Below are 27,335 nucleotides of genomic sequence, written 5' to 3' on the forward strand. Positions count from 1 at the left end.
ACAATATTTAGTAACTTATATGTCTTGCTTCACAGGAGAATGCAATCCAAATTACAAGTGGAGAATGGGAGGCAATATACATTTTCAGAGTAACAAGTGAAGCAATGTAAGTATCACAAAGACGAGAACAGGTTGTGAGTGTTGTTAGTAAAAGCAACACTTAATCATTGGAACACCATTTGTTAACTCATCAAGTTATAACTAGGTATAATTTGGTTTGTATCTGAATGCATCCATAACAAATTTGTATGCAAAAGCACTACACAAGTTTACAAACTTGGTTTACTTATGGGAGATTCTTTGCAAATTTCCCTCATTTTTCTATTTATTTTCAATCACCCATCTTAGAGAGACTTATTTAGAAGTACTTTAATTTAAGCATAAGGTTAACCCTCATACAATTCACAATTACTTCAATCATCTCTCTTTTTATGGTCTCTCATTCAGGTTACTATATAGATAGATAAAGCTTACATAATTGGAGTGATTAGCTCATGAGAATTAAGATAGAAGTCCTGTTTATATGGTTTATTTGTCATCTAATCAGAGTTTGGGCAAAGATTTATTAAGATGAAAGGTATGTAAGCTTAACTTTTCCATCACATGCAGAAATCTCAAGAAGTCTAAGTTAACTTTCAAGATGACTTTTCATCTTGATGCTGGTTCATAGGTCTTCACTTTATGGATTATTTATTAACATATAAATGAATTTACAGTTTCTATTCAAGCAACGAATTTGAAGGCTATCCAGGAAGAAGGAATATTTACAAGTAAGTGTTATCAACATTATTTTAATGATACTAGGTTGATAGAAGATAGGTCTGGATTTGTCAGTAAAATAATTTAGTTTCAAGATGTTTAAAGTGTAATTTCACAAGCTATTTTAACTATATCTTGACCTTAGATTATATCTGAGAATGGAGGAGAAATAGGATCTAAGTTGAAATATACTCTTGGGAAAAAAATTGATAAAAAGGGAAAACATTTATTTTTGAATTGACCATTCTGAAAGTACAGTGCCTATATTCTAGAATGTGAGGCAGACACATGTGAAGTGAGTGGTAGCAAAATAAATATTGCTTTATTTTATTTCTCTCCTAGAATCAATATTGGAAGTAAACCTATCCGAAAACAATGCATTACTTGCAATTTAAGGAAAGAGAGATGCCAGTATTATACAGCAAGGTTCAGTGAACGTTCTAAGTATTATGCCTTGATCTGTTATGGTATGTATAGCATGGAAGCAAACATATAATCAGTTGTTCTTTCAAATTTATCAGAGGCATAGATAATACTGATTATCCCAAACAATAGCTAGATGAATCATAGAAATTTCACAATGACCACCTGTAACACAGAAGTATTAGACGAAGTATTAGACAAAGTCTTAGCTCTGTTGAAGTAAGTTAAGTGATTTCAGTGATCTGAGGTTTCATCCATTGGTGTAATCAATGAACAGTGATGTCACATCTAAAAAAAAAGGAAAAAAGATATCCAAGGTTTTCCTTTTACGTACTTCATATAAAGTTTACTGTTGTTCTCATTCTGCACTGACTGATCAGCTGAAGAGTTCCTTAGAACTTCCGTTGAGCAGAGAAGCAAATGTAGCAAATAATAACACCTTTCAATCATTCTTGCACAAAATAATCAGTAAGGTCATCACCCCATGAAAGCCACTCACCTTCACAAATATGATGTGACATGTTCTCAGAAGAATGTTTCACGTTGTTAATCCTGCATTCGCCTTATGTAATCACATCTCAGGTATTAACTAGATGTCACTTCACCTCTAGAGAGGAAGAGTTTGTTAGTAGATTTAAAGTTACTTCTATTATGTTTGCTAAGTAATGCCTGTATGTATACAGTACACACAGTACCTTATGCATTTCGTGCAGCAGGGACTAGTGGGTTATACAGTGGAGAAGATTCATATTTGTGTATCAACTTTGAGCTCTTTAACTTTGAGCTCTGTCAGTTACCAACGTTAATGTAATACACACTTCACTACCAAATTCCAGCTTCAAACTCTAAACTGCCTTCTTATCATTCTTATGACAGGTCCCGGAATTCCCATTTCTACTCTTTTTGAGAACCATGGTGACAGAGGTACTGCAAATATCCTGCCTATTTCTAAGCAATTGTTTTTCTAATTGATCTTCACTATGCAGATCCTCTAATACAGCATTTAGGATCATGATCAAGAAGCCTTTCATCTTGTTTGTTATTAAAATATCTAGTGTCTTTCTAGATTTGTTAATTAGTAAAATCAAATATCAGTTAACACACTGATGCCTTTATTTTCATTCCTGAGTCCATCACTTTCATAGCATCCTGATGTTTTTCCTGTTTACACACTATAGATACAATGAACACAGGCAACTCTTTGTCTACCAAGTTCGAGTCAAACTTTGTAGAAAACATTATTGTGATTTCCAAACTATTCCTTTTCACATTTGGATGGACAAAAGACTTCCTGAGTTTTTTCATGAAGCAACCCTACCTTATACAAAAGGCAACAGTGTACTATTTAGAGTTTGCTGTTTGAGCTATTGTACTGTACTAATTAGAATTTGTATCAGTGACTTGCTCTTCAGCCATCGGTAGAGATGTCAGGGAAGAGCAGAAGCTCTTTCAGATGATCAGTTCAAATAACTGCTTCAGACAAGGTGTAATTATTGATACAAAATGGGAACTCCAGCAAGAGACATTCAGAGCCCTCATTCTTTAAGCAGCCTGTTAGTGAGGACTGTTTGGAACAGGCCAAGCAGGAATTTGCTAACCATTAAATTATTAATTACTCTGTAGTGAGTTTTCTCTCTCTGTCCCTTGTTTTTCCCTAAAAATGCTTCTCCAGCTTAAAGCCCTCAGTCCTGAAATGTTATGAAAACTAGCATAGTCCTCTAAAAAACTTCAGTGATGTGTCATTTCCCTTTCCTTCCCCAATAATCAGTGGAAATGCACTGGTAGTTCTAATGCCAGGGTCCTTACAGTTCAGCCCATATTGATACCCACTATTAACTGAGTATTGTCTGACCGGAAGACACATAAAAACATGAGGAAGACAAATGCCACAATATTGTTAAGCTAAATTAATCAGTGGTGTTTCATGTAGAAGTCAATGAATTGAAACATAAGATTATTTTGACTCCAATAGGAGTTGGTACATCTTAGTTTTTAACCACTCAAAAATGTTTGCAGATGGAAAAGATTGGTCGACATGTCTATTGCAATTACAGAATCACAGAATCACAGAATGTTAGGGATTGGAAGGGACCTCGAAAGATCATCTAGTCCAATCCCCCTGCCGGGGCAGGATTGCCTAGACCATATCACACAGGAACGCGTCCAGGCGGGTTTTGAATGCCTCCAGAGAAGGAGACTCCACAACCTCTCTGGGCAGCCTGTTCCAGTGTTCAGTCACCCTTACAGTAAAGAAGTTTTTTCTCAAATTTAAGTGGAACCTCCTGTGCTCCAGCTGCACCCATTGCCCCTTGTCCTGTCAAGGGATGTCACTGAGAAGAGCCTGGCTCCATCCTCTTGACACTTGCCCTTTACATATTTATAAACATTAATGAGGTCACCCCTCAGTCTCCTCTTCTCTAAGCTAAGAGACCCAGCTCCCTCAGCCTCTCCTCATAAGGGAGATGTTCCACTCCCTTAATCATCTTCGTGGCTCTGCGCTGGACTCTCTCTAGCAGTTCCCTGTCCTTCTTGAACTGAGGGGCCCAGAACTGGACACAATATTCCAGATGTGGCCTCACCAGGGCAGAGTAGAGGGGGAGGAGAACCTCTCTCGACCTGCTAACCACACCCCTTCTAATACACCCCAGGATGCCATTGGCCGCCTTGGCCACAAGGGCACATTGCTGGCTCATGGTCATCCTGCTGTCCACTAGGACCCCCAGGTCCCTTTCCCCTACGCTGGTCTCCAACAGGTCTGCCCCCAACTTGTACTGGTACATGGGGTTGTTCTTGCCCAGATGCAGGACTCTACACTTGCCCTTGTTATATTTCATTAAATTTCTCCCCGCCCAACTCTCCAGCCTGTCCAGGTCTCTCTGAATGGCTGCGCAGCCTTCCGGTGTGTCAGCCACTCCTCCCAGTTTTGTGTCATCAGCGAACTTGCTGACAGTGCACTCTATTCCCTCATCCAAGTCATTAATGAATATATTGAATAGTACTGGTCCCAGTACCGACCCTTGCGGAACTCCGCTAGACACAGACCTCCAACTGGACTCTGTCCCGCTGACCACTACTCTCTGGCTTCTTTCCTTCAGCCAGTTTACAATCCACCTCACTACCCGATCATCCAGACCACACTTCCCCAGTTTAGCTGCGAGGATGCTGTGGGAGACCGTGTCAAACGCTTTACTGAAATCGAGATAGACCACATCCACAGCTTTACCATCATCTATCCACCGGGTAACATCCTCATAAAAGGCTATCAAGTTGGTAGAGCAAGACTTCCCGTTGGTGAAGCCATGCTGAGTGCCCCTAATGATCCCCCTATCCTTGATGTGCCTAGAGACAGCACCAAGAACAAGTTGCTCCATCACCTTTCCAGGGATGGAGGTGAGGCTGACTGGTCTATAGTTACCCGGGTCCTCCTTCCTGCCCTTTTTGAAGACTGGAGTGACATTCGCTTTCCTCCAGTCCTCAGGCACCTCTCCTGTTGCCCATGACTTAGCAAAGATGATGGAGAGTGGCCTAGCAATGACTTCCGCCAGCTCCCTCAGCACCCGCGGGTGCATCCCATCAGGGCCCATGGATTTATGGACATCCAGATTGTTTAATTGGTCCCTGACCCAGCCCTCATCTACCAAGACAGATTCCTCCTCTATCCTGACTTCTTCTGGGGCCTCAGGAGTCCGGGGCTCCTCAGGACAGCCTCCAACAGTATAGTCAGAGGCAAAGAAGGCATTCAGTAACTCCGCCTTCTTTTTATCCTCTGTCTCCAGGACCCCCACCTCATTCATCAGTGGGCCTACATTGCCTCTAGTGTTGGCTTTACCTGCAATGTATTTGAAGAAGCCCTTTCTGTTGTCCTTGACCTCTCTTGCAAGGTTTAATTCCAAGGAGGCCTTAGCTTTCCTAGTTGCCTCCCTACATCCTCTGACAACAGACTTATATTCCTCCCAAGTGGCCAGCCCCTCCTTCCACGATCTGTACACCTTCTTCTTCCACTTGAGTTTGCCCAGCAGTTCCCTGTTCAACCATGCAGGTCTCCTGGTACCCTTCCTTGACTTCCTACCTGTTGGGATGCTCTGATCTTGAGCTCGGAAGAAGCAGTCCTTGAACGCTAACCAACTATCTTGGGCCCCCTTACCTTCTAGTACCCTGTCCCATGGGATTTCCCCTAGCAATTGCTTGAAAAGGCCAAAGTTGGCCCTCCTGAAGTTCAGGGTTGTGATTCTGCTAGCTATTCTGTTCCTGCCACATGAGATCCTGAACTCTACCATCTCATGGTCGCTACAACCAAGGCTGCCCTCAACCTTCACCTCTTCAACCAGACCCTCCTTGTTAGTGAGGATCAGATCCAGCAGCGCTCCTCTCCTAGTTGGCTCATCCACCATTTGCATCAGAAAGTTATCATCAATGCACTGGAGGAACCTCCTGGACTGAGGATGGCTGGCTGAGTAGGCCTCCCAGCAAATATCAGGGTAGTTGAAATCCCCCACAACAACCAGGCCCTGTAATTGCGAGACTGCTCTCAGCTGCCTGTAGAAGGCCTCATCACCCTCCTCATCCTGATCTGGTGGCCTGTAATAGACACCCACAACAGTATCACCCCTGCCAGCCTGCCCCTTAATTCGCACCCACAAACTCTCAACTCGCTCCTGATCTGCCTCTGGACAGAACTCAATACATTCTAGCTGCTCGCTCACATAAAGAGCAACTCCACCACCTCTCCTTAGCGGCCTGTCTTTCCTGAACAGGACATAGCCATCCATGACCACATTCCAGTCATGCGAGGCGTCCCACCAAGTCTCTGTAATTGCCACTAGATCATAGCCCCCCAACCGAACACGGATTTCTAACTCCTCCTGCTTATTCCCCATGCTGCGTGCATTGGTGTACAGGCATTTCAGGGAGCGAGCTGGGCACACCGATTTCATCCCAGATTCACCCCCTGATTTCACCCCAGGGGGATGGGGGGCCTCCTGGTCTACCTCAACACTAGAGCGTTGCCCCAGTGGTGCAAGCCCAGCTACTACCCCATCCCCCTTCGAATCTAGTTTAAAGCTCTCCGAATGAGCCCTGCTAATTCCTGTCCCAGAACCCTTTTGCCCCTACGACATAAACCTTTCCCATGTATCACTGTCACGCCTGTTGTCTTATAAAACCAGCCATTATCAAAGAACCCAAAGCCCTGCCTGTAGCACCAGTCTCGTAGCCAGGCGTTAATAGAGAGAATCCTACTATTCCATCCCACGTCATCACCTGAAAATGGAAGGAGGGAGGAGAAAACAACTTGTGCCCCAGACTCTTTCACCAACCGTCCTAGGGCCTTGTAGTCTTTCTTCATCCCCCTCAGACTACGGGATGCAGCTTCTTCCCCACCTGTCTGGAAGATGAGCAGGGGGTAGTAGTCTGTGGCCTTCACAAGGTTGGGGAGTTGCCTGGTGATATCCCTGATTCGGGCCCCAGGCAGGCTGCAGACCTCCCTGTGATGGGGGTCAGCTCTGCATATTGGGCCCTCAGATCCCTTTAGAAAGGAGTCTCCAACCACTAAAACTCTTCTCTTCTTCCTTGTGGAGGAGGTAGCTATACACCCGTCAGGTTTTTCTGACTGTGGTGGGACCTCTGATATAGGTTGCCTCTCCACCACATCCCCATTGGACCGGCTGTATTCCACTAGGGCTTCATATCTATTGCTCAGAGGCACCTGTGGAGGCAAGGTAGGCAAGGAGGGCACTCGCCTTTTGCCATGGCCATAGACTTGTCTCCACTCACTCTTCTCCTCTAGGTTATTGTTTTCCACCTGAGAGGGGCAGAGTACAGGGGTCCCTCGATCCTGGGAGCTCTCCGGCAGGTGCTCCCATTTTTGTTGCAGGGAGGGCAGAGCCTGGCTCCACCAGTCTATCTCCATTTCAGCCTCCCGAATGCTCCTAAGCCTTTCTACTTCGGCTTGAAGCCTTTCAACCTGGCTTTGCAGCTGTGCCGCTCGGCTGAGCAGATCATCTACTTGCTCACAGCGCACACAGCCCCCTGACACCACAGAGACGCTGTAGCATTCCCTGCAGCCTGCGACCTGCACCATCGCCTCCTTCCGTGGGAGCTCTGTCTGGGTTCCCACATCCATTTTGGTCTTCTTCCGCCGGGTAGATACCATTGTTCTTTCACTGAACTGGGAAATACCTGTTGGTGGCACCCCTGGTTCACAGCTCCTTGGCACCTTCCTCGCCTTGTGCACTGGGAGGGAGTCAGCACCCTCCCCAACGAGTTGCAAACAACTGCAGCCTCTCCTGCCCTGGGACACACCCAGTCACTGCTGACTCACCCAGGCACTGCTGAGTCTCTCCAAACACTGTTCTTCTGGTATTTCTTTTGCAAAAGGTTTAAATAGGTTTAAAGGTTTAAATACAGATAATGCATGGATTTTTTCATATTTAATCCATTGTCATATCTCTCTGTTTTCCATGATTCATTATTACCTTGTGTATCTAGGGGCCCCTACTACTTCCTTATCTAAGTATGAATTGCATGAAACGCAGCTAAGTGCCCAACTACAAATACATGTTTCTTAACCTCTCTGCAGGAGAGAACAGTTTCATTTAATGGATCTTCACCACTGGTTTCATGATGCCTCACTCTGCTGTTCTATATTCTTCAGGAATAAAAACAAATTCAGGCTTCTCTTTGACTTTTTCATGACCAAAAGGATTAATTCATGGATTAATTTTCCTTAAGTCCCTTGCTTTCATAATCTCTTCTGTAGTGAAAAACTATTTTTAGTAGATACATTTTCATTGCCGTTGACAGCATTTTGAAAATATGTCACCCATGAATTTTAGTAGGAGACATGCAGTTAAACTAACATACATCAGTTTGGAAGCTCCTTCCAGCATGCATACAATTCATTTGTGGTAATGGGAAAGTTTCATGAGTTTGGAGGGGAAGAATGGAAAGGGTTCAGTTGAGTTTGGGTGAGTATCCAAAGCTAGGATGATCTTTCAGCCATAAAAACCCACTTGAATCTGCAAAATTTGTCAAGAGTACTTTAAAAGAACAAATTCCAGTGTTATATTTCTGGCATGTCCTGAGCACTATCTAGCTCAAGACGTGCTGAGAGAAGTACTACTTGTATTTTTTTGAGCATTTCCAGAAACAGGAAGTGGTTGCCATTAAGGGAAAAAAAAAGGTAAACTAACAAAGAAAAGTCTCCTGCAGTCTTAAAAGGTTCCTTTGTTTTGAAAGTAAAGCTAAAAGTCACAGATTTCCATTATGTACAATATTCTTCATCCCTCACTACTCATGGGAAATCACATAAATCAGTAATACCAGTGGATTCATAATACATAGTTCTGCAGTCTACACTGGAAATTAAATACATTTTAAACAGTAATTTTTATATTATATAACTGTAAATTGGGTCTAAAGCAAGTAAAACAATAATTTAAAATACTTTTTAGATGAAAAAACAACAGAAGTTGTTCACTAAGTGTGCAGTAATATATTACTAAGGACAGTTATATGGTAAGTCTAATATCTTTGTGTAGGCATATAGTGTACAGTGGTTAAGCAACGGTTTGCCACAACCCCTTAAGAAATCGAATTTCCTGCATTAGCCCAGAAACAAGATATTCCCAAACATCTATGCGCTTAACCACACTGCCCAAGGGTCTCGGAGGTTAAACTGATGTTACTGTGGTAAGCAAGAGAGGAGATACTGGACTGTGTTTTGTATGATGGGATGAATTTTGCATTTCTAGTTCCCATCATATTACAAAACTGGGATGAGGTCTCTGCAGAAGAAAGGAGTTTCTTTATAACATCCAGGACTCTAAGCAGCAGCATGTGAAATGATTTGCATTGCAAAATGTACATCCTATAAAAATCTAATGAATATTTGTGCGCTATAATACCAGTGCTTTGCTTTTATTTAGCTGTGTGATCAAGCCCAATAAGAAGTGTCTGAGTTGATTTCATTACTCTGCTTGTAAAATTTCACAGATTTCCTTTCTGTTCTAATAACACAAAATAAAGGAATCTCAATTAATGAAGAGGAATTAACAAGAAATCAGTTAATAATTCAGGCATTTCTTTTACTTAGAGCTCAGAGTATTGGAAGACAATTGGGAATTGCAGTCTGCTTTGCAAGAGATCAAACTGCCAAAAGAAGAAATTAATAAACTTGAAGTGGATGGTATAAGTAAGAATTACACATCTTTTTTATACTTTTTATCCCTACCATTTTAATATTTTGCCTTCGTTTTGTTATAGTAAGTATTGTCTTTCTGTAGAACAAAATTGTTAGCCTTTCAGATTGAGAAGAGGAGGCCTGGTTCTGCCCTGTTTGACAAAAAACAATTTGTCTGTGCCTCAGGGTATCTCAGTAAAACAGCAGTTAAAACGCATCTCTGCTTCACAATGCAATTCTTTTTTTTTTAATTCTTTAATGCTGTTGGTAAAGTGTTTTAATATCATGTAAAAACAGTAAAATGCAAACTGTAAACTGCTGTTCATGTGTTACACATTATATTGACTTGCATACACTGTTGTTTTCTCTAGTGACTTTACAAACAATATTCCATGGTAATGAATCAGTGTAAAGTTTCCAAAACTAATTTCTCATAATCTTAACAACAGTTATATTCCTAGTTGTGTTTTTCTAGGCACCTGGAAAACTGAGAACCTAGAGTTATGTGAAATAATAATTTTATGCATAGCTAAATTAAAATTGAAGTGGGCACTTTATTTCTTCAAAGTTGTTCTTCAACAGCTCAGTATAAACAGTTACTTGCATCAGTTCTGTGATCTGCTGGAGGGTAGGAAGGCCCTACAGAGGGATCTGGACAGGTTAGATAGATGGGCCGAGACCAAGGGCATGAGTTTCAACAAGAACAAGTGTTGGGTCTTGCACTTAGGCCACAACAACCCCATGCAGCGCTACAGGCTGGGGGAAGAGTGGTTAGAAAGCAGCCTGGCGGAAAGAGACCTGGGGGTGCTGATCGACAGCCAGCTAAACATGAGCCAGCAGTGTGCCCAGGTGGCCAAGAAGGCCAATGGCATCCTGGCCTCTATTAAGAATAGTGTAGCCAGCCGGTCAAGGGAAGTGATTGTCCCTCTGTACTCAGCACTGGTGGGGCCGCACCTTGAATACTGTGTCCAGTTCTGGGCCCCGCACTTCAAGAAAGATGTTGAGGTGTTGGAGCGAGTCCAGAGGAGGGCGACCAAGCTGGTGAAGGGTCTGGAGGGTCTGACCTATGAGGAACAGCTGAGGGAGCTGGGGTTGTTTAGCCTGGAGAAGAGGAGGCTCAGAGGTGACCTTATTGCAGTCTACAACTACCTGAAGGGAGGTTGTAGTGGAGTGGGAGTTGGCCTCTTCTCTCAGGCAGCTAGCGATAGGACAAGAGGATATAGCCTCAAGCTTCACCAGGGGAAGTTCAGGTTGGACATCAGGAAGCATTTCTTCACAGAAAGGATCATTAGACATTGGAATGGGCTGCCCAGGGAGGTGGTGGAGTCACCATCTCTGGATGTGTTTAAGAAAAGACTGGACATGGCACTTAGTGCCATGGTCTAGTTGACATGGTGGTGTCAGGGCAACGGTTGGACTCGATGATCCCGGAGGTCTCTTCCAACCTGGTTGATTCTGTGATTCTGTGATTCACAGTTCATGCATTGTGTAGTTTGTGCTGATTCATTTTCGTATACTATTACACCAAACTCTGGATTATGCTTGGAGAAATCATTTTAACCATTAACAATATAATTTTAATATGTCTTTTCTAGCTTTGTGGTACAAAATGCTTCTACCTCCACAGTTTGATAGATCCAAGAAGTACCCTCTGCTTATTCAGGTGTATGTAACACTTCCTTTCTTTGAACGTTGTTGTTTTGTCAGAAAACAAATAATAATTTATAATTTATCAAAACCTAGGACACTTGCAACATTTTATGAAGCAAAAGCAAAACCACTTAGTTCTGTTTTGTTTGTTGTGGTGGGTTTTTTAATATATTTCTGGAATAGAAGTTCAACCTAACTGAAATCAATGAGGTTTTTAATGTTAATCTTAGTATGGCAAGGATTAGTTCCTCAGAGAAAGAAAAAGGATAAAAACATGTGGGCTATTGCTTGGAGTTCTTAGCTCTGTTGCTCCTTCATGAGGCAGTCTGAAATTATTGATTTCAGCTTCGCTAATACAAAAAATAAAAGAGCCTGCTTCATTTTTTAACAAAAAACCCCAAACACCCCTAAACCATGCGGACTGGCTTCTTTGATCAAATGTTCCTTCTAAAAAGCATTTTACATTAATTTAATTTCTTGCAGTCAGGAAAGGCAACAAAAATTGCCGTGGTGCAAAAAAAAATGAGAGGCAGAAAGGAGAGCTGAGTGGGTGTAATAAACCTTACATCATTTTTATTAACCAGTGATGATCCAAAGGTCCAAGAATGCTAAGTATGTTTGAATGAAGTTTAGAGTCAGTCATGTCCTTGAGGTCAAATGTGTAATTTGCATTAGGTCATTCTCATGAGGAGTGTCTCTCTGCATTGCTCAACTATGTGGGGTGTGTTCTGCCCACAGCTCCAACAGCACATGATATTCCCTACTGAAACAAAGGTCTGGGAATGGCCAGAAAGTGTAAGAACCTGTACTTTTTTCTCCTATTTTCTTTGTCATTGCTGACTGCATGTGGAGATCAAATGCAGAAAAGCAGAAGAGCACCAAAAAGGGCTGTTACACCTAAGGAATTTGGAGAGAGGAAAGAATTGAGTCTTTGAGGCACGACTCTTCCAAGGATTCCCCTTAGGACAAGTCCCTGATGCTGCACCCCTTAGTCTGAGCTAAAACTAATGATTTGCCTTAGAATCTTAAAGGATTAAAATGGATTTTAGATAGCGAAATCTCACAAATATATGAAAATGGTAGTTGAACTGTTTGTCTACTGAGTTCCCTGAACCACAGCCATACAGCAAAATACTTGTGAAGAAAATATAAGAAGCACCTATAGCTATAGTCCAGTATCTGGTTATCATTTATAAATTTATAAATATGAGTTGAAAATATGTGAATTTTCATCCTCAGGTATGGAGGACCTTGCAGTCAGAATGTAAAGGAAACATTTAGCATTAGCTGGATAACCTATCTTGCAAGCAAAGAGGGAATTATTGTTGCTCTAGTGGATGGCAGAGGTACAGCTTATCAAGGTGACAAGATTTTGCATGCAGTATATCGAAGACTAGGAGTCTATGAAGTTGAGGACCAAATCTCAGCAGTAAAGTAAGTAGAATATCTCTCTGTATAACTGCTATATTTACATACCTACAAGAAGTAATGTGAAAAAAATATTAACTATACTTCTCAGCCTTTCTTCTGGAGAGCTGAGGTTTCCAGGAGATAAGACAAGAAGACTTGTAGAAATAAAATATTACTGAGATGCTTGATGTCAGTGAGGTTTTGTGTGGTATATTAAGTCCATATACTACTATGTCTACGTTTGGACCTCACCACTTCCATTCTATAAGAGCATCATAAGAGGCTTCAGTCCTAGGCCTAAGGAAATACAAGCATCAGTGGTGAGAGTTAAGCCAATGTATTATCCATTATTCTGAAGTTTTCCCTGTAGGCAAAATCTACCTCAACGATCATAGCAATTAGCTGAAGATCCATAGTGATGTACCACAGTGATTAGCTAAAGGTCAAGTGTGAAGTTTGTAGCACAACTGAATCCCAACACAAGCCTTGTAGAGGTCGGTTAGTCATAAACTTGCTTTCCATGCTATTTTAGGATAGTTATGAACAACAGAAAGTGTCTGAGGTCCTCTGGTAGTTTTTCCCCAGCAGTTGCTCCTTTGCATCAAAACACTTAAAGTGTTCCAAGGGAAAAGTAATTCCCTAAGCAGAGGTTTTGGGAGGGAGTGAAAGCTGAAGTTTTGTAAAGAAAGGCTGCCTGTTAAGCTTACAGATGCAGTAGCACTGCTAAAGTGAGCATTTAAAGAAGTGTTAGTTTTAACGCCACAGAGATGAGTGCAAGGCAGGAATAAGGAATTTAGTCTAACCTTTGGTCTGGAATCTAGCGCATCAGAGCATGGATAGATTTCCAGGTGCAACAGTAAATACCCTCTTTCCCCTAGTAATAGACCTGACTCTGAGTAGCTTAGCTAGAAATTGGATGTAGCAGTCCAGGTTTCCACAGCTTTCTCTACTTGCTTGAGAACACTGCCTGTATTTAACAAGTGTGTGTGAAGAGGTTATCTGTTCCTTCCTCTTTCTGTTTTGTGATAATTCATTTCCTCCTCAATGATATAAACACACCATTATACTTTTCAGTGATAAATGAAAGAGAATAGCTGTATATCATGGCAGGAATAAGGAATTTAGTCTAACCTTTGGTCTGGAATCTAGCGCATCAGAGCATGGATAGATTTCCAGGTGCAACAGTAAATACCCTCTTTCCCCTAGTAATAGACCTGACTCTGAGTAGCTTAGCTAGAAATTGGATGTAGCAGTCCAGGTTTCCACAGCTTTCTCTACTTGCTTGAGAACACTGCCTGTATTTAACAAGTGTGTGTGAAGAGGTTATCTGTTCCTTCCTCTTTCTGTTTTGTGATAATTCATTTCCTCCTCAATGATATAAACACACCATTATACTTTTCAGTGATAAATGAAACAGAATAGCTGTATATCATGTCAGGTTTTTCTATTAATCTGTTATTTGATTTTCTTTCTTGAAACTTTTAGCAGCCATGGCATATTTTAAAATATCACAAAAGAGAGAATGTTTTTTTAATATTCTGAATCGTCACTCAGACATAAAATGTCGGAGACAGAGGGAACCTAAACTGATTCTTGAAGTTGCAAAATCTGCTGAGACAGGCTGTGAAGAAATGACCTCAGACTTCACACTTCCCAGTTTTCTGTCAGCGCCTAGACTAAATTCTTGTTCAGTTAAATGTATTGCATTCCATCTTCCTGATCTAACACATGCTTTAAGATGCATGATTTTTAGAGAGGATCCTATACTCTAGCGGGAAGTTCTTGGAGGGACTTTTACTGTAGGAGGAACCCCAGGGTTTAAGGCTGAATCATTTTTTGGCTTTTCTAACTTTGTCCCACCCAGATAGTATCCCGTATTTTGGGTGTTGTCAGTCACTCGTGCTTGTCCTAGTAAATAAGGCTAGCAGCTGCTGATATGTGTCCTGGGATGTATCTGAACCTATTTTGTTTATCTGTCACTCTCAAACCTATGTGGTCTTTTGCCTCATTCCCTTTTCTTTGCTGTTGCTAATACAGCTCTGGAAATACAGCCTTCGGACTCTGATGCAAGATTTTTGTAGGAGACCTAATATTTATGATTCTCTTTGACCTCTTTGACTACTGAGTGCATAAGCAAGGTGCACCTTTCATCCATTGCAAGCTCATTACCTACTTGGAGCATTAGAAGATGTTTTCCTCATTATTATTTTTTATTCTAGTAGCAGTATGTGCTCTTCAATTTTCAGGCACATAAAAAAGAAAGCTTATTACTCCAGGAATCCCTAATCTCAGATGTTGACAGTATGCCTCTTGAGAGATCAGAGTATCAACTCATCATTAAGATGAGTGTGTTGAGCATCTTGCAGGATTAGGTCTGAACGTTAATGGTAACCCAGCATCTTCGCATTAAAACAATGAGAACGCTAATAGCCGGTGGGAAGGTAGAGCTATGGGAAATGAAATGGGGTTACTAGTAGGAGTACACTTTTTGAACTTTTTTCTCTGCATGTGTGTGAGTGTATGTCTGTACATATGCATATGCACATGTATGTATATGCACACATGTACAGCATGAGTATAATGTATGATGTTTAATCTATTCTGGACTAAATATCCTGGTGGATTCTAAGTAAAAGAAAAAAGAACTTTTTTGCCAGGAAGCCAGCTGGGCAGAGTCCTCATCCACTGAAACAAAAATTATTATGAAGAAAGTATTCATTTCAGCACTTTTCTTCTTTCAAGAAAAATTCTTCCTTGTCCTCTGAAATATCTATTGAATAATTGATCCTTGGTAGAAATCAGACTTGCTATGCTGATTGTCAGTTTGCTCAAATTGGTGGGATGTGTGGAAAAAAAGTGAAAGAAAAATTATTTTGTGCTAATTTGTTAAAGTATTAGCAATCTTTTGTAATAACGCATTTATTTCTGTGATTTTCTTTTCCACAGGAAATTTATAGAAATGGGGTTTATTGATGAGAAACGAATAGCAATATGGGGCTGGGTAAGTGGTTGGGTTTTTTTGTATCTATCTTTAAATAATCCTACAGTACAATTTTTTTAATTCTTCCTTATTCTGTCCTAAATCTGTATAAAGTTTTTTTCTACCAGTGTTTGGTGGTATTGCCAAAGGGGATGGTTCCTGTTGGTGCCTATATACATGCAATTGCAACAGTGCAAGCCTCCCAAAAGGGATCTTTGGCAGCTCAAGAGGGAATTTTGAAAAGTTTATGTCTAATACATTGTTTGGACTTTTTTTAATTTAAGCAAAATTGAGACGTTTTAATTGGCTTTTCTTTTAACTTAGGGACTTACTGGCATGGTGTCAGAATTCAAGTATTGTCCTTTCTAATCTGAGATTAAAATAATGATAAAAGTCCTATGAATATCTCTCATCAGAAAATGTGACCCTTGCATCATTCTGAATCACTGTATACTTGGCTGGCTTTGAAATGGTCAATAGGGATGAATGTGGGTCTGAGGGGTGTACAACATTGACAGATTCACCAAGAAGTGGAAAAATTGGACAGTATAGGAGTCATTCCGAATAATTAGCCAGTTTCATCTTTGATTTTTTCATGTACTTTGCTTTGTAACCCTCCCAGAACCTTTTATAGCCAGATGTATTGCAAGTCTTTATTATTAAATGGCCAGATTCCACACTACCCTTAGGCACTGAGAAACAGAGTAGCTTACGTCAAGTACAAATTTTACGGTACCACTGCATTTTGATAGGAGAAAAATAAATTATTGGAATAGTTGAGGTTCTTTTTCCTGTGCTGTCAGCTTCAAAGTAGGACCATTCATGGAAATGAGATGCAGACCTTTTAGTGGTGTTATGGGAGAGCTGAAGCCAACTTCAGTGGCAGCACAAATGCCACACAGCCCCTTTATAGAGATTTTTAAGACGTTTAGGCCATCTGACTCAATTGCTCATGTTCATCATGAATGGCTGGATCAAAAATGCATAGGCAGAACTGGAGCCCTGCCTCCTACCCAGCTTCAACAGCTTCAGCATAACAAAATTATACTATGCAGGAGAATGAGCTGATAAGTAACACGTGAGGGTGTCATAAATTAGGGGCAGTACTGTAAGGAATGCTAAAGGGGGTTGTAACCTGTATTAGTTACCCTTACTCCTTCTCTGAGTAAATCCAGCAGTAACAGGCAGCACTAACTAGGAAAGCTTACAGAATTAACTGGTATATTAGCCACTCATTAACATTTTCCAATATTTTTCTCTTTATACATGTTCAGTTTTCTCTGATTGTCATTCAGAAAGACCTTTTATTTCATTCTCTTTAACTCTTCTGATCTGTCACTGTTTGGTTTGTTTATTTTTTTGCTGGTTTTTGTTTGTTTGTTTGGTTGGTTGGTTGTTTTCATTGGCCCAGTTTCATTGTAAGAGGCTTGCCCAGAAACACACTGGAGGATGGATCTTGTAAGATTCAGTTCAACTGTAACTATAGAAGTTGCCTGATCTTAAATAGCACATGAGCAGGGTTGCTAAAATCTTTCTAAGCTTCTACCAACTAATATTTAAATTACTTTGGTCGGACACTGCTATAACACCAGGATAAAATGGGGTACCATCTGGTGAAATTAACTGACACAGACACTTACAAGTGAGTAGTTCTAAAGTGGCATTAAGTAAGTTAAGACCGCATGAAAATATTTTATTTTTTTAAACACATCATATTTTATGTCACCACAGTGTTTCCAGAACCAATTAGGAGATTTCACACATCTAAAGTACTGTATCCCAGCAGTGGATATAATATTCAAATAACGGCACTTTTGCAAACCTATCAGTCTTTTTTTTCCATTTTTTTCTATTTATTATACCATTTCCTAGTCCATAACCTTTGAAAGGAGTTGAAAGGTATTTCCTTATTTATAGCCTGCAGTTTGGCAGGTATGCATGAACTATGCAGCTCATTGTACGTTCAGACTCACCAAACTCTTCTGGATGACAAAAGCTCTTAAATAACCAATAAAGCAATTTGGGTTTTGAACTCTATCTCTGCCTGTTACAATGCATAGATTTATCTGCCTGATCCTAATCCTTTACTTTTTAGCCTTGTGGACTGATTTTTTAAAATATTAAATGAGCCAATCAAATGAGCTGGAAAAATTGTATGAATTATTGTTTCCATTAGCATATCCCTCACTGTCATTTCAAGCTGGAATGTCAAGATGGAGGGACTAACTTACTTTTCTACAAAAAAAATATTTAATAATTTTGCTTATTTCCCTTAGTCTTTCATATGATACTGATGAAGTTGGTAACCTTCAGAATTCTTCATTACACACTCCATATTTTTATCCCTCCCTCCATTCCAAAGTAAACAATAACCTGGTATTTCCCAAAGACCTTATACAAGTATTTTCCAACCCCAGGTACACATCCTATGGACAGCCAAACCAAATGCTTTTTATTTACAGTATTTTCCTGTCACAGCAGCTAGCCCCACACAGTTGCACAGGTCTATTCTGGTATTCCGGCTTACTTACTGCTTTACCTAACTTCCAGCTACAAACTTATTCTTCCTTGCTGGGTCCCAGTTTGAGGAATCAGGCCAGAAAATAACAGGAACAGTGCCACGCAGTAGGGAGGAACTGCTCCAACCAGAAGTTCTCACATAGCTGAGCCTATTAGTACTGACGACGGGGTTAGTTCAATATGCCAATCATTAGCAAAAGCTAGGTAGTTTGTTAAGGGAGGGAAAAGCCTGTAACTCTTCTTGGAGGTGCATACTGAAAGGAAGAGAGGCAATGAATGCAAGTTGCCACAAGGGAAGTTTTGTTTAGGTTTTAGGAAAAAAAAATTATGACAACAGTGATCAGCATTGAAACAGATTGAGTAGAGAGGCTGTGTGATGGGGATGTGACTGTGATTGACCTCATTTAAATCTGAAGTTAGCTCTGTTTTGAGATAGAGGTTGCACTAGATAGATAACCTTGAAGGACCCTACCAACTTAAGTTGTTCTTTGATTCTATGTGGTAATAAAAGCAGCATCCTGTGGTAAGCATTGAAGAAGTAGCAAAAAAGAAGTGATTCAATAAAATTGTCTAATCTCTCTCACAAGAAATCACATCAGATCCATCTGAAAAAAAATAAATTAAAAAAAAATTTTAAAGCTTTTGTTGCTTTGTCCTCCATGCATTCAAAGCAAAATATTTACTTTGGAATTAATTTATATGAGTTTGATTCAAAAAAACAAAATGATACTTCACCAATAATTTTAAACTGTCTGTGATTTCTCCCTAGTCCTATGGTGGGTACGTAACTTCTTTGGCACTTGGATCTGGCAGTGGAGTATTTAAATGTGGAATGGCTGTAGCTCCTGTTTCCAGCTGGGAATATTACGGTAAGGAAATATCATAAATACTGACTTGGAAAGCAAGATGTAGCATTTAATGACATTCTAAATTAAATCATTGCAGGAGACTGGCAATATGAAACTTAAAGACATTGCAATTACCCAGACATAAAACTCTTAAGACCTTGCTGAAAATAACTGACTGCAACTAACAGTTTGGAACAGGCTGTGTCATATAAAAGAAGGTATGCCCAGATAATTTCATATGCACACCTGTAACAGTACGTGCATAAAGCCCTCTTCATAAACTGCTATACTCAGGAGTGATCTCCCTAAAAACCGTGTTAAAACAGTACCGCTGAATTCAGAAACAACTGAAATGATTTTTCTGTCAGTAATGGAATCACATTGCACTTCAGCTTCAGATACTGCAGATGATCTCTGTCATGAATCAGTATCTCTGATGATTGCAAAGTTATTTCCCAAAAGCAGTGAAAAAGAGAGGGAGTCAGGTGTGTCTGATATAAGTTTTTTAAATTGAATATTTTTCCCTTTAGATGTTTCTCAGCCACACCTCCTCTGTTGTTGTGTTAAGAGACAGATTTTTATTTATGTTTATTGACTTAGGCTTCAAACTGTCCAGAGGAAACAACTCCGGGAGTATATTCCCAGGGCCTGTGTGAATAAAGCAGGCATATACTCATACTTAGTTGCAGACTTGTTAAGCTTTTGGCATGATGTAAAGGAACCTTAGTGTAAAAAAGAATCATGGCATGCATGTTTTCAATGAGCAAAATGTAGCACTTTGAACACATTTCCTTAGCATATGGTCGTTTGCTAAGAAGTCTCGGTTATGAGAAAATTTTTTGGTTAAATGGGAAAGATTCCTTCCCTGACTGCTAGCACAGACATTCCTTGTATTTATGGTGTTTTGCAAACAAAGGGGAAAACATTTGTATGACACAGGAAGCATAGTGTTCATGTTTTCACTGGCATCAAGATTTTTTTAAGTCATTTTCACTCATGATCGCAAAATTATTTCCAGAATGCAGGCATAAAGCACTATTATTGCAAAAGTCCTTCAATAAAAGAAGAGTTATAAACTTTTCTCCAAGCATTACAAATTGAATGAAGTTTTTAAGTTAAAGTAGTCCCACAGCGTTGCAATCTTTACTTTAGCTGAATTTTCAGGAGGGAGTTAAAAATCTTGCTAAAAACACATTGTAAAATCCAAACAGGCAAATGTACCTCCACTAAGGAAGGAAACAGAAGGAAGTCATGAGTCATAAGTTTTGGCAAACAGATCATGTTAACATTAGGGTGAACTGTGTTAGGGGCAAAACTACAGGATGCTACATATTTGAGTCTCTAAGTAATATCAGTATGTCAGAGGATGTACTGTCCCCTAGAGCTTCTAAATTCTGTCCCACACTCTTTTAGATGCACAGATTAGAGTCTGGGCCGTAGTCTTTTCTCTGAAATCCTCCCACTCACCTCCATTTTGTGTCAGAGCTAGTAACAGCTGAACAGTTATAAGATGGCAAGGGAAATTGCATTCAGGGACAATGTATAGTTAAAAGCATTAGATCTGTGACTGTTTTATTAAAATTCACAATTTATCTCCTTTTTCTTCCTCAGTAATTGACAAGCTGAATCTTCCACTTAGTCATTATTATGCAATTCTGCTGACCTCTGTGGACTTGTTGTAGCTATACTGGTAGAAGAGAGTGGAGAATTTTGCTCAGAAAGCTGTAGAAATGCCAGCGATTCAGAAAGAGTCTATTTTACCGAAAACTTAAGCCTAATACGGTTGTTTGACACTGTGTTGACAACAGATATTGCACATTTTCTGTTTTCATTGAGTGATAAAGGATTTTGATAAAAGATAGGCTACTTAGATTTTTTTGGTACTTAGTTTATTACAAATTATCTTCAGGAACCTTACTTGGCTGATCTGGGAGACATAGTACACATCTTTAGGACTCAGTGGTAACATATGTAAAGGATACATAATAAACCATGGGAACGTGAGTATATTGAGTCATTTTCCTTTCCTGGGAGGATTCTCATTTCTACTTTTTAACAAAATTATTTTAATGCAGTGTACCAAACTGGACAACAAGGTAGGCAATACCAGTTCCTTACTGATTACAATGGCCATCACTTCTCTTATAGGAGGGAAAGATGCCAGCTCTTCTTTGTCAGAAAGCCCTGACTCCATTAAATAAGTAAATACAATTCTTGTAATACTGCAGCTTGACTGCTCAATACGTGTCAGTTACTCTTTGAAGGCAAGGTCATGAAGAAAGTAGTGTTCTGGTAGTGACAGCTGCTGCGTCAGTTTTCCACAAATTTTCATAACAGCTCTTAGTTAAACTACAAATGCTCAGGCAGCTCAACGATAGCTGTTCCTACTGATTTCTTGGTGATAGATACTGTTCGGTTATTCACATTTGTTTTGTCAAATCTGTTAACAGTCTTTGTTGTAGTTAGAAAAAGGCATTGAACAGACACCTGAACAGCAATTGCACCACTTTTTCAGTGCAAGCCTGTGTCATTTCCTGCTGCCCCTAACTGCTGCATACATCCATTCAACAGGAAAAGGACAACATATACATCCATATTTACTGTATATACACATGCACATCCCAGGTTGGAATTCTGCTCAGCTTCTCTTTTTAAGGTGTTAAAAATAGTCTGTGTCATCCTTCCACCAGGCACCTTTGTTGGCTCATTGGCTCATTCAACTGACTTCTGGAGTTCAACCCAATAGCATAAAGCGGTATCAGTTAGTTACCTTTATCCACAAAACCTTCTGTTGGTTCCACAGATGAGTATCAAACCCCTATTTCTGCAAGGATGGTTTGGAGGACATTTATTAATTAACTTTCGTAGTTGATTTTTTAAAATATGTTTAATTTTGGTGTATTATGAGGAAGCAGAACATACAGTTCTGAAAGCAGAACAGATACAGTTAAACAACATTTATTTTGCTACATGTCACTGGAGGCACAAAAATATCGGTACATTCTTCATCTATAGCTTTTTTCTTCTTTAATATCGCAGCATCTATCTACACAGAACGATTTATGGGTCTTCCTGTAAAGTCCGATAATCTTGAGCACTACAAGGTGAGCATTCTCTTTCTGTGTTGATCTGCCTTAAACTTGAATCACACTGCCATGGACAAGTACAACTGTGAAGAAAGAAAATGACCCACCAGCTCTCATAGTGGCAGTCCTGTAGCATCTAAGCTACTGCTGTGAAATTCATATCTCCAGAGTTGCTTGTGGTTTCGTATTTATCAATCCTAAATATGCTAAATTGAAGGATCCTTATTTTCTCACTTGGACAAATCAGACAGTTCTGCCAGTGCAAACCATTAGCCTAGGAAAGAACTCATGTGAGAGAGGTTAAAATGTTGATGTTTATAAGGTTTTGGTTGCTACTGTTAGCTGTGGTATGCAAACTGCTTCATGCAAATTTAGCTCTCTGACAATAACATCATAAGCATACTAAACGGTCGTAACAGCTTCACCTACCTGGAACAGGTTGCCCTTCTTCTTTTCCTCACATTGATAGGAAGTCTATAGCTTCCTCTCACAGCACACATACCAGCTCTGGATACAGTGAGGCCTGAATTAACACCCAAAGAAGTTAGTGGAAAGATTCCTAGCAAAGATTTTGGATCGTGTTCTCAGTACCTATTCTCCATCCCAACTGGAAGAACAGAAATGCTTGATGCCAAACTGCCCTGGTAGAGCTGTCTGGGTAGCCAGGAATTATAGTGTTCAGGGAATGACACATGGCAAGTGCTGTTCTTTTTGTGAACTGGCCCTTAGAAAAGGCACTAAATATATATGGCTTCTATTATAATCTCAGTTTGATATAAAGTCACTGCTGTCATTATTGTGCCAGTCCAACTGTTTGATTGTTGTTCTACTAGGTAATGAAAGCCTTTCAGCTCTGTGACTGAGTAGTTTAAATTGAAGCTGCTGAACTGATCATTTTTCCTCTCAACAGAATTCAACTGTGATGGCAAGAGCAAAGAATTTCCAAAACGTAGAGTACCTTCTCATCCATGGAACAGCAGATGGTGAGGTTTGCAAACGGCAGTACAAATACAGAGCCAGAATCACTTTGTTTGAAAAACATTAAGCATCTATCTATGCCTTTGATTAGGGTCAGTACTTAGATCTTTGGTAGATTTCCATATGACATATTATAAGATGCTTACTCATTCTTAGTAATGTCAACTGTATCACTTGATAATTAGTGGACACAACTTAGTGCACTATAACTTTATGCTTTGTGGTATTTACACATTTCAACAGCCTATCTCTTTTTTTCCTTTGTCAGATAATGTACATTTTCAGAACTCAGCACAAATTGCAAAAGCTCTGGTTAATGCACAGGTGGATTTCCAGGCAATGGTAAATAACAGACTATTTTTCATTTTGAACAGTGATTTATAGCTTTATCAATAAGCTTATCTGACATTTGACAATGTTTTTAAGAACGCAGTTCAACTGAACATGCTTCAAAATCTGACAATGGCTAGTGCATTTGTTACTCTTCATAAACAATTTCTTCCTCAAAGGATTTGCCTGCTCTTTTTTTTTTTTTCCTTCTTGCCCCTTGGATGCTAGCAGGGTTTCTCTCTTGTCAAGAATAACTTAGAAGCTTTTAAAATGAGCCAGGGAGAAGAAAGAGAATCCAGCCTCCTTATGAAAGTTGCTGATAGTAAAAGAGAGGAAGATGAAGGAGCTGGCTTCTGGGGCCAAAACCATCACTGGTTCTGATTGATTCTATCTTGAAATGGACATGCCTGCCACAGGCATGAGGTAAAACAAGCAAAAAGGGTATAAGGTATCCAAGTAGTATATCCAGAATCAGAAAAAAAGCAAGTTCTTCGCAAAACTTGCTTGGGGTAGCAAGTGCAGGCAAAGAGAGAAACACATAGGCAAGACGTTAGAGGAATGAACAGGGGGAAAGTAGTTCTGAATTACATGCTAAGCTCTGCTTCTGCACTTTTTTCTTGGGGCTAATGAACAAAGTGTTTGCCTGCTATCAAACGTACTGGCCTTCTGCCTGAGTCCACTTTCCCAGGGCCATGAACTCCCCAAAAAGGGATCACACAGGGATTCCGTTGTACTTGGGGTTTGTAGGCCCTTTTGTGTATTCCACATTTGTGCCTCTTTCACTGATACTTAGCAAACCTGGGTTATTTCTCAAGTATCTGGAATACTGTATGCAGTTGTAGTCATTTTAGTTCAGCTAAGGGGGAATGTCAGTTATTTCTCAGAGTTAGCATAATTCATTATGTATATTTTATTTGCAGTACACCATTCATAACGTTCATGGTCCTGCTGTAATGAAGAATGTTTTGAATATAATTCCACAACATTTAGCTGAAAACTTCTTGCTTACAGCCTAGTAATCCTAAGCAAGACTGTGACACCTATTGTCAAGGCCTTGCAGCAGGTCAAGGCCATTTATCCCTAAGGGCACCTCAAAGCTTTTACTTGACTTGATACAACTGACTTGTCAGTACTGAGGCAGTAATGTTTACTCCTAGATTACAGAAGGATTAGAAACTTTTTTTCAGCAAGAATATGAATATACTGGAAACTGATGAAAAGAAAAAAGATTAGCAAGTCCCTCTTTCTTTGAGGCATCCACTTTCTTCTATATGTTATAAAATACAGTTCTTGTATCATTTAACTATTGCAGAATTGAAAACATAACACAGGGGTTTTATGTTTTTTTTTTTTCCTTTTTCAGTGGTATACTGACCAGAACCATGGAATTCCAGGCCTTTCCAGCAAACATCTCTACACACATATGACTCACTTCCTCAAACAATGTTTTTCTTTGTCAGAATAAGTAGGCTATTCAGAGCATGCTAAGGCATCTGATACATCTCTGGGAGAATGCAATGATAACAGTGCCCAGGTTATACAGTTATCAGGTGAATTAATAACAGGAACTTTGAAGTTTTAAACTTGATGTTTACATCCACTTTTGATATTGTATATTAGCAAATGTTATGCTAATACATGTTTTGGCACATTAAACACCTGTTTGATAGAAAAAATAAAATCAGAATGTAAAATGCCATGCACATTTATTGCCATCTTGCTTAAACTTACATTCTGCAATCCAAAGATAGGTGGTCCATTGCAAAGGCACACTGCCAAATGAATATGCTTGCATTTGTTAACTACAACTGTAAGATGGGAAAGGACAAAGCAAGCAGAGCAGGTACCTAATTTGCATCCTAACAAGAACTAGTTTCTCAACATTTATTTCCAAATTCTTGGACAGAATCCAAGCAGGGATAGGAACACACAATATTTAAAGCTGAAGTTTGGATAATTATCCAGAATATTGAATGCTGTGTTCAAATTTTATTCAGCTCTTATTTGAAACCTTGATTCTGCAAAACTCTTAGTGTTCAGGTTTAAATATAAAAGCAGGACATTCACAATAGCTATTTTATCTCAGTGTTATTTCTCCCTGTATTCAGAATATGTGATCCATATTAGCCTGGTTTTAATCTCTAATCATCACCTCAGCATTCAAATTAATCTCAATGTCATTCATCCCAGACTGGAAGGAAAGAATCAAAGAATTATGCAGGCTTTCTTTACTTTGTTTCCAGTGAAACTATTTTAGAGTCTTTTAAAAATGCTAAAGGCTAATAATGATTGCAATACTTGTATTCTTTTGATTAGTAATTAAAACAATCCTGTCATAATATAAAAACACGAACAAGATATTTGGAGAGAGATCCATTGTAGATTAAATTATTCTCTGGTCACATGTTTAAAAAAATTCTGAGTTAGCCTACTGCCTAAGAACCGTGGTCTGTCTAACACAGTGGTTCATCTCTGCTATTAGCTGGTGAGAGTACAAAATAACCTGAAAAAGATTGTGGAATAGCCTTCCCACAAAGCAAGCTGCTTCCTAACTCTCAGTCAGAGATCGGTTGCTGCTTCTTTGTGGAAAAGTGAGAGGTTTCATTTGACCCTCTTGACAAAAACATGGGGTTTAGCCAAAATCATTAAAATGTGGAAGTAATTTGCTATGTAACAGCTTCCTTCGTTTTGTTAATGGCAATATCAAATCTGATTTTCCACACATGAGAACATTCCTCAGACACATCTTTATGTAAATGTCGTTGCCAAGCTGTTTGTAATGGTTAAATTATACTTTGATGAGAACTCTTCAGAAAATACTCAATTAGTTCAGGTTTTTTTGGAAACACTGCCAATTATGTGACGCTAATGAGCTTTTTGTTGGTAATGTAATTAAAATTCAACTGCTATAATAGTTAAAGGAAAAAATTACAGCTCTAAGAAAGTTAACATTAAGCAAATATAACATGAAGTGGGGCTAATTAGATGTTGATTATATGGTCCTATGTGCATTTGCTGCACACAACAGTAGTCTCAGTAATGTGGTTATTTTACAAATAAGGAATACAATTCAGTTGGAATTACTGAAATTTAACTCTCAATTTCTTATATTGATACAACACCACAGAAGCCATTGCAAAATTGTGGTGAAAGAGTGAAAAATCAAGCTCTTATCCCAGATGCTTAAAGGTTTTAGATACTTGATTATGTCAATGGGAACCTAGAGCAGTTTTCAAAAAAGCAGGGTATCAATCTCACATAAATATCGATATATTAAGTTATCTTTAAATTTCTGCACCTTTATTTTTATTTATACTTTTGAAAATCCTATAAGCTCTGGAAATTTGGCCAGGTAAATTGGCCCTTTGTGGATACTATAAGTAACAAGGTGATTGAATGTGTTGTTCACACCCTGCCCGCAGGTCTGTAGTCAGAAGCTTCTGGAAGTATTTGGAATAAGGGACATTTCAGGAAAATGTGACAAAATAACAGAAGGTACCTCTTTCCCAGGGGATGCATTAGCTATTTCATTATTAATCTGCCTTTATGTCTGTCTGTTTCCTAAGGCAATGAGCGTACACATCTTCCAAACTGTCCACCATTTACCTTGGCTTGCAGGAAGCAGTTGTGGGGATAAAACATGAAAAAATAAGTGCATCATGCTGCTGTCAGTTTTGCTTCATTGTTTTCATGTTGTTCATTTATTTGCCTTATACAGTGTTCTTGACAAAGAATGGGAATGTGTCTTCAGCAGAGTGTGACATTTACACTGAGTTGCTGGAATAATGTCTAACCTGAAAGCTTTATGACTGAGCAACCATGTATTTTGATGACCTGAGGGAAAATGTCCTAGGATTCTGTGAGTGTCAAAAAAACCCCTCTTAAAAACATACACAACATCAAATTGCTGGCCTCTGCTAATAACAGGTAACACTGCAGTCATTCATTAGAAATGGTGCAGAGCACTTCAAACATACCATCGCGGTATCACAGAATCATGAATGGTTGGGGTTGGAAGGGAACTTTGGAGGTCATCTTGTCCCACCTCCCTGTTCAAGCAGGGCCACCTACAGCCAGTAGCCCAGGACTATGTCCAGATGGCTTTTTAAGATCTAAAAGACTGGACACTCCACAACCTCTCTGGGCCACCTCTGCCAGTGCTCCATCACCCT

General features: G+C 39.6%; 1 protein-coding gene across 1 annotated transcript in view; it reads left to right on the plus strand.

The window, feature by feature from the left end:
- FAP (fibroblast activation protein alpha) overlaps positions 1-24,806 on the plus strand; it is a 45,128-nt gene extending 20,322 nt beyond the window's left edge. Inside the window, exons 14-26 of the mRNA XM_068407409.1 lie at positions 36-106; positions 717-770; positions 1,102-1,226; positions 2,059-2,106; positions 9,275-9,373; positions 10,957-11,026; positions 12,251-12,445; positions 15,368-15,422; positions 18,691-18,790; positions 21,809-21,873; positions 22,766-22,838; positions 23,102-23,175; positions 24,527-24,806. Of these exons, the coding sequence (XP_068263510.1) occupies positions 36-106; positions 717-770; positions 1,102-1,226; positions 2,059-2,106; positions 9,275-9,373; positions 10,957-11,026; positions 12,251-12,445; positions 15,368-15,422; positions 18,691-18,790; positions 21,809-21,873; positions 22,766-22,838; positions 23,102-23,175; positions 24,527-24,628 (1,131 nt within the window). The 3' untranslated portion in view covers positions 24,629-24,806. The remainder of the gene's footprint in view (positions 1-35; positions 107-716; positions 771-1,101; positions 1,227-2,058; positions 2,107-9,274; positions 9,374-10,956; positions 11,027-12,250; positions 12,446-15,367; positions 15,423-18,690; positions 18,791-21,808; positions 21,874-22,765; positions 22,839-23,101; positions 23,176-24,526) is intronic.
- Positions 24,807-27,335: the final 2,529 nt, after the last annotated feature.

The sequence above is a fragment of the Nyctibius grandis genome, chromosome 9 (genome assembly GCF_013368605.1).
Source record: "Nyctibius grandis isolate bNycGra1 chromosome 9, bNycGra1.pri, whole genome shotgun sequence".
NCBI lineage: Eukaryota > Metazoa > Chordata > Aves > Nyctibiiformes > Nyctibiidae > Nyctibius > Nyctibius grandis.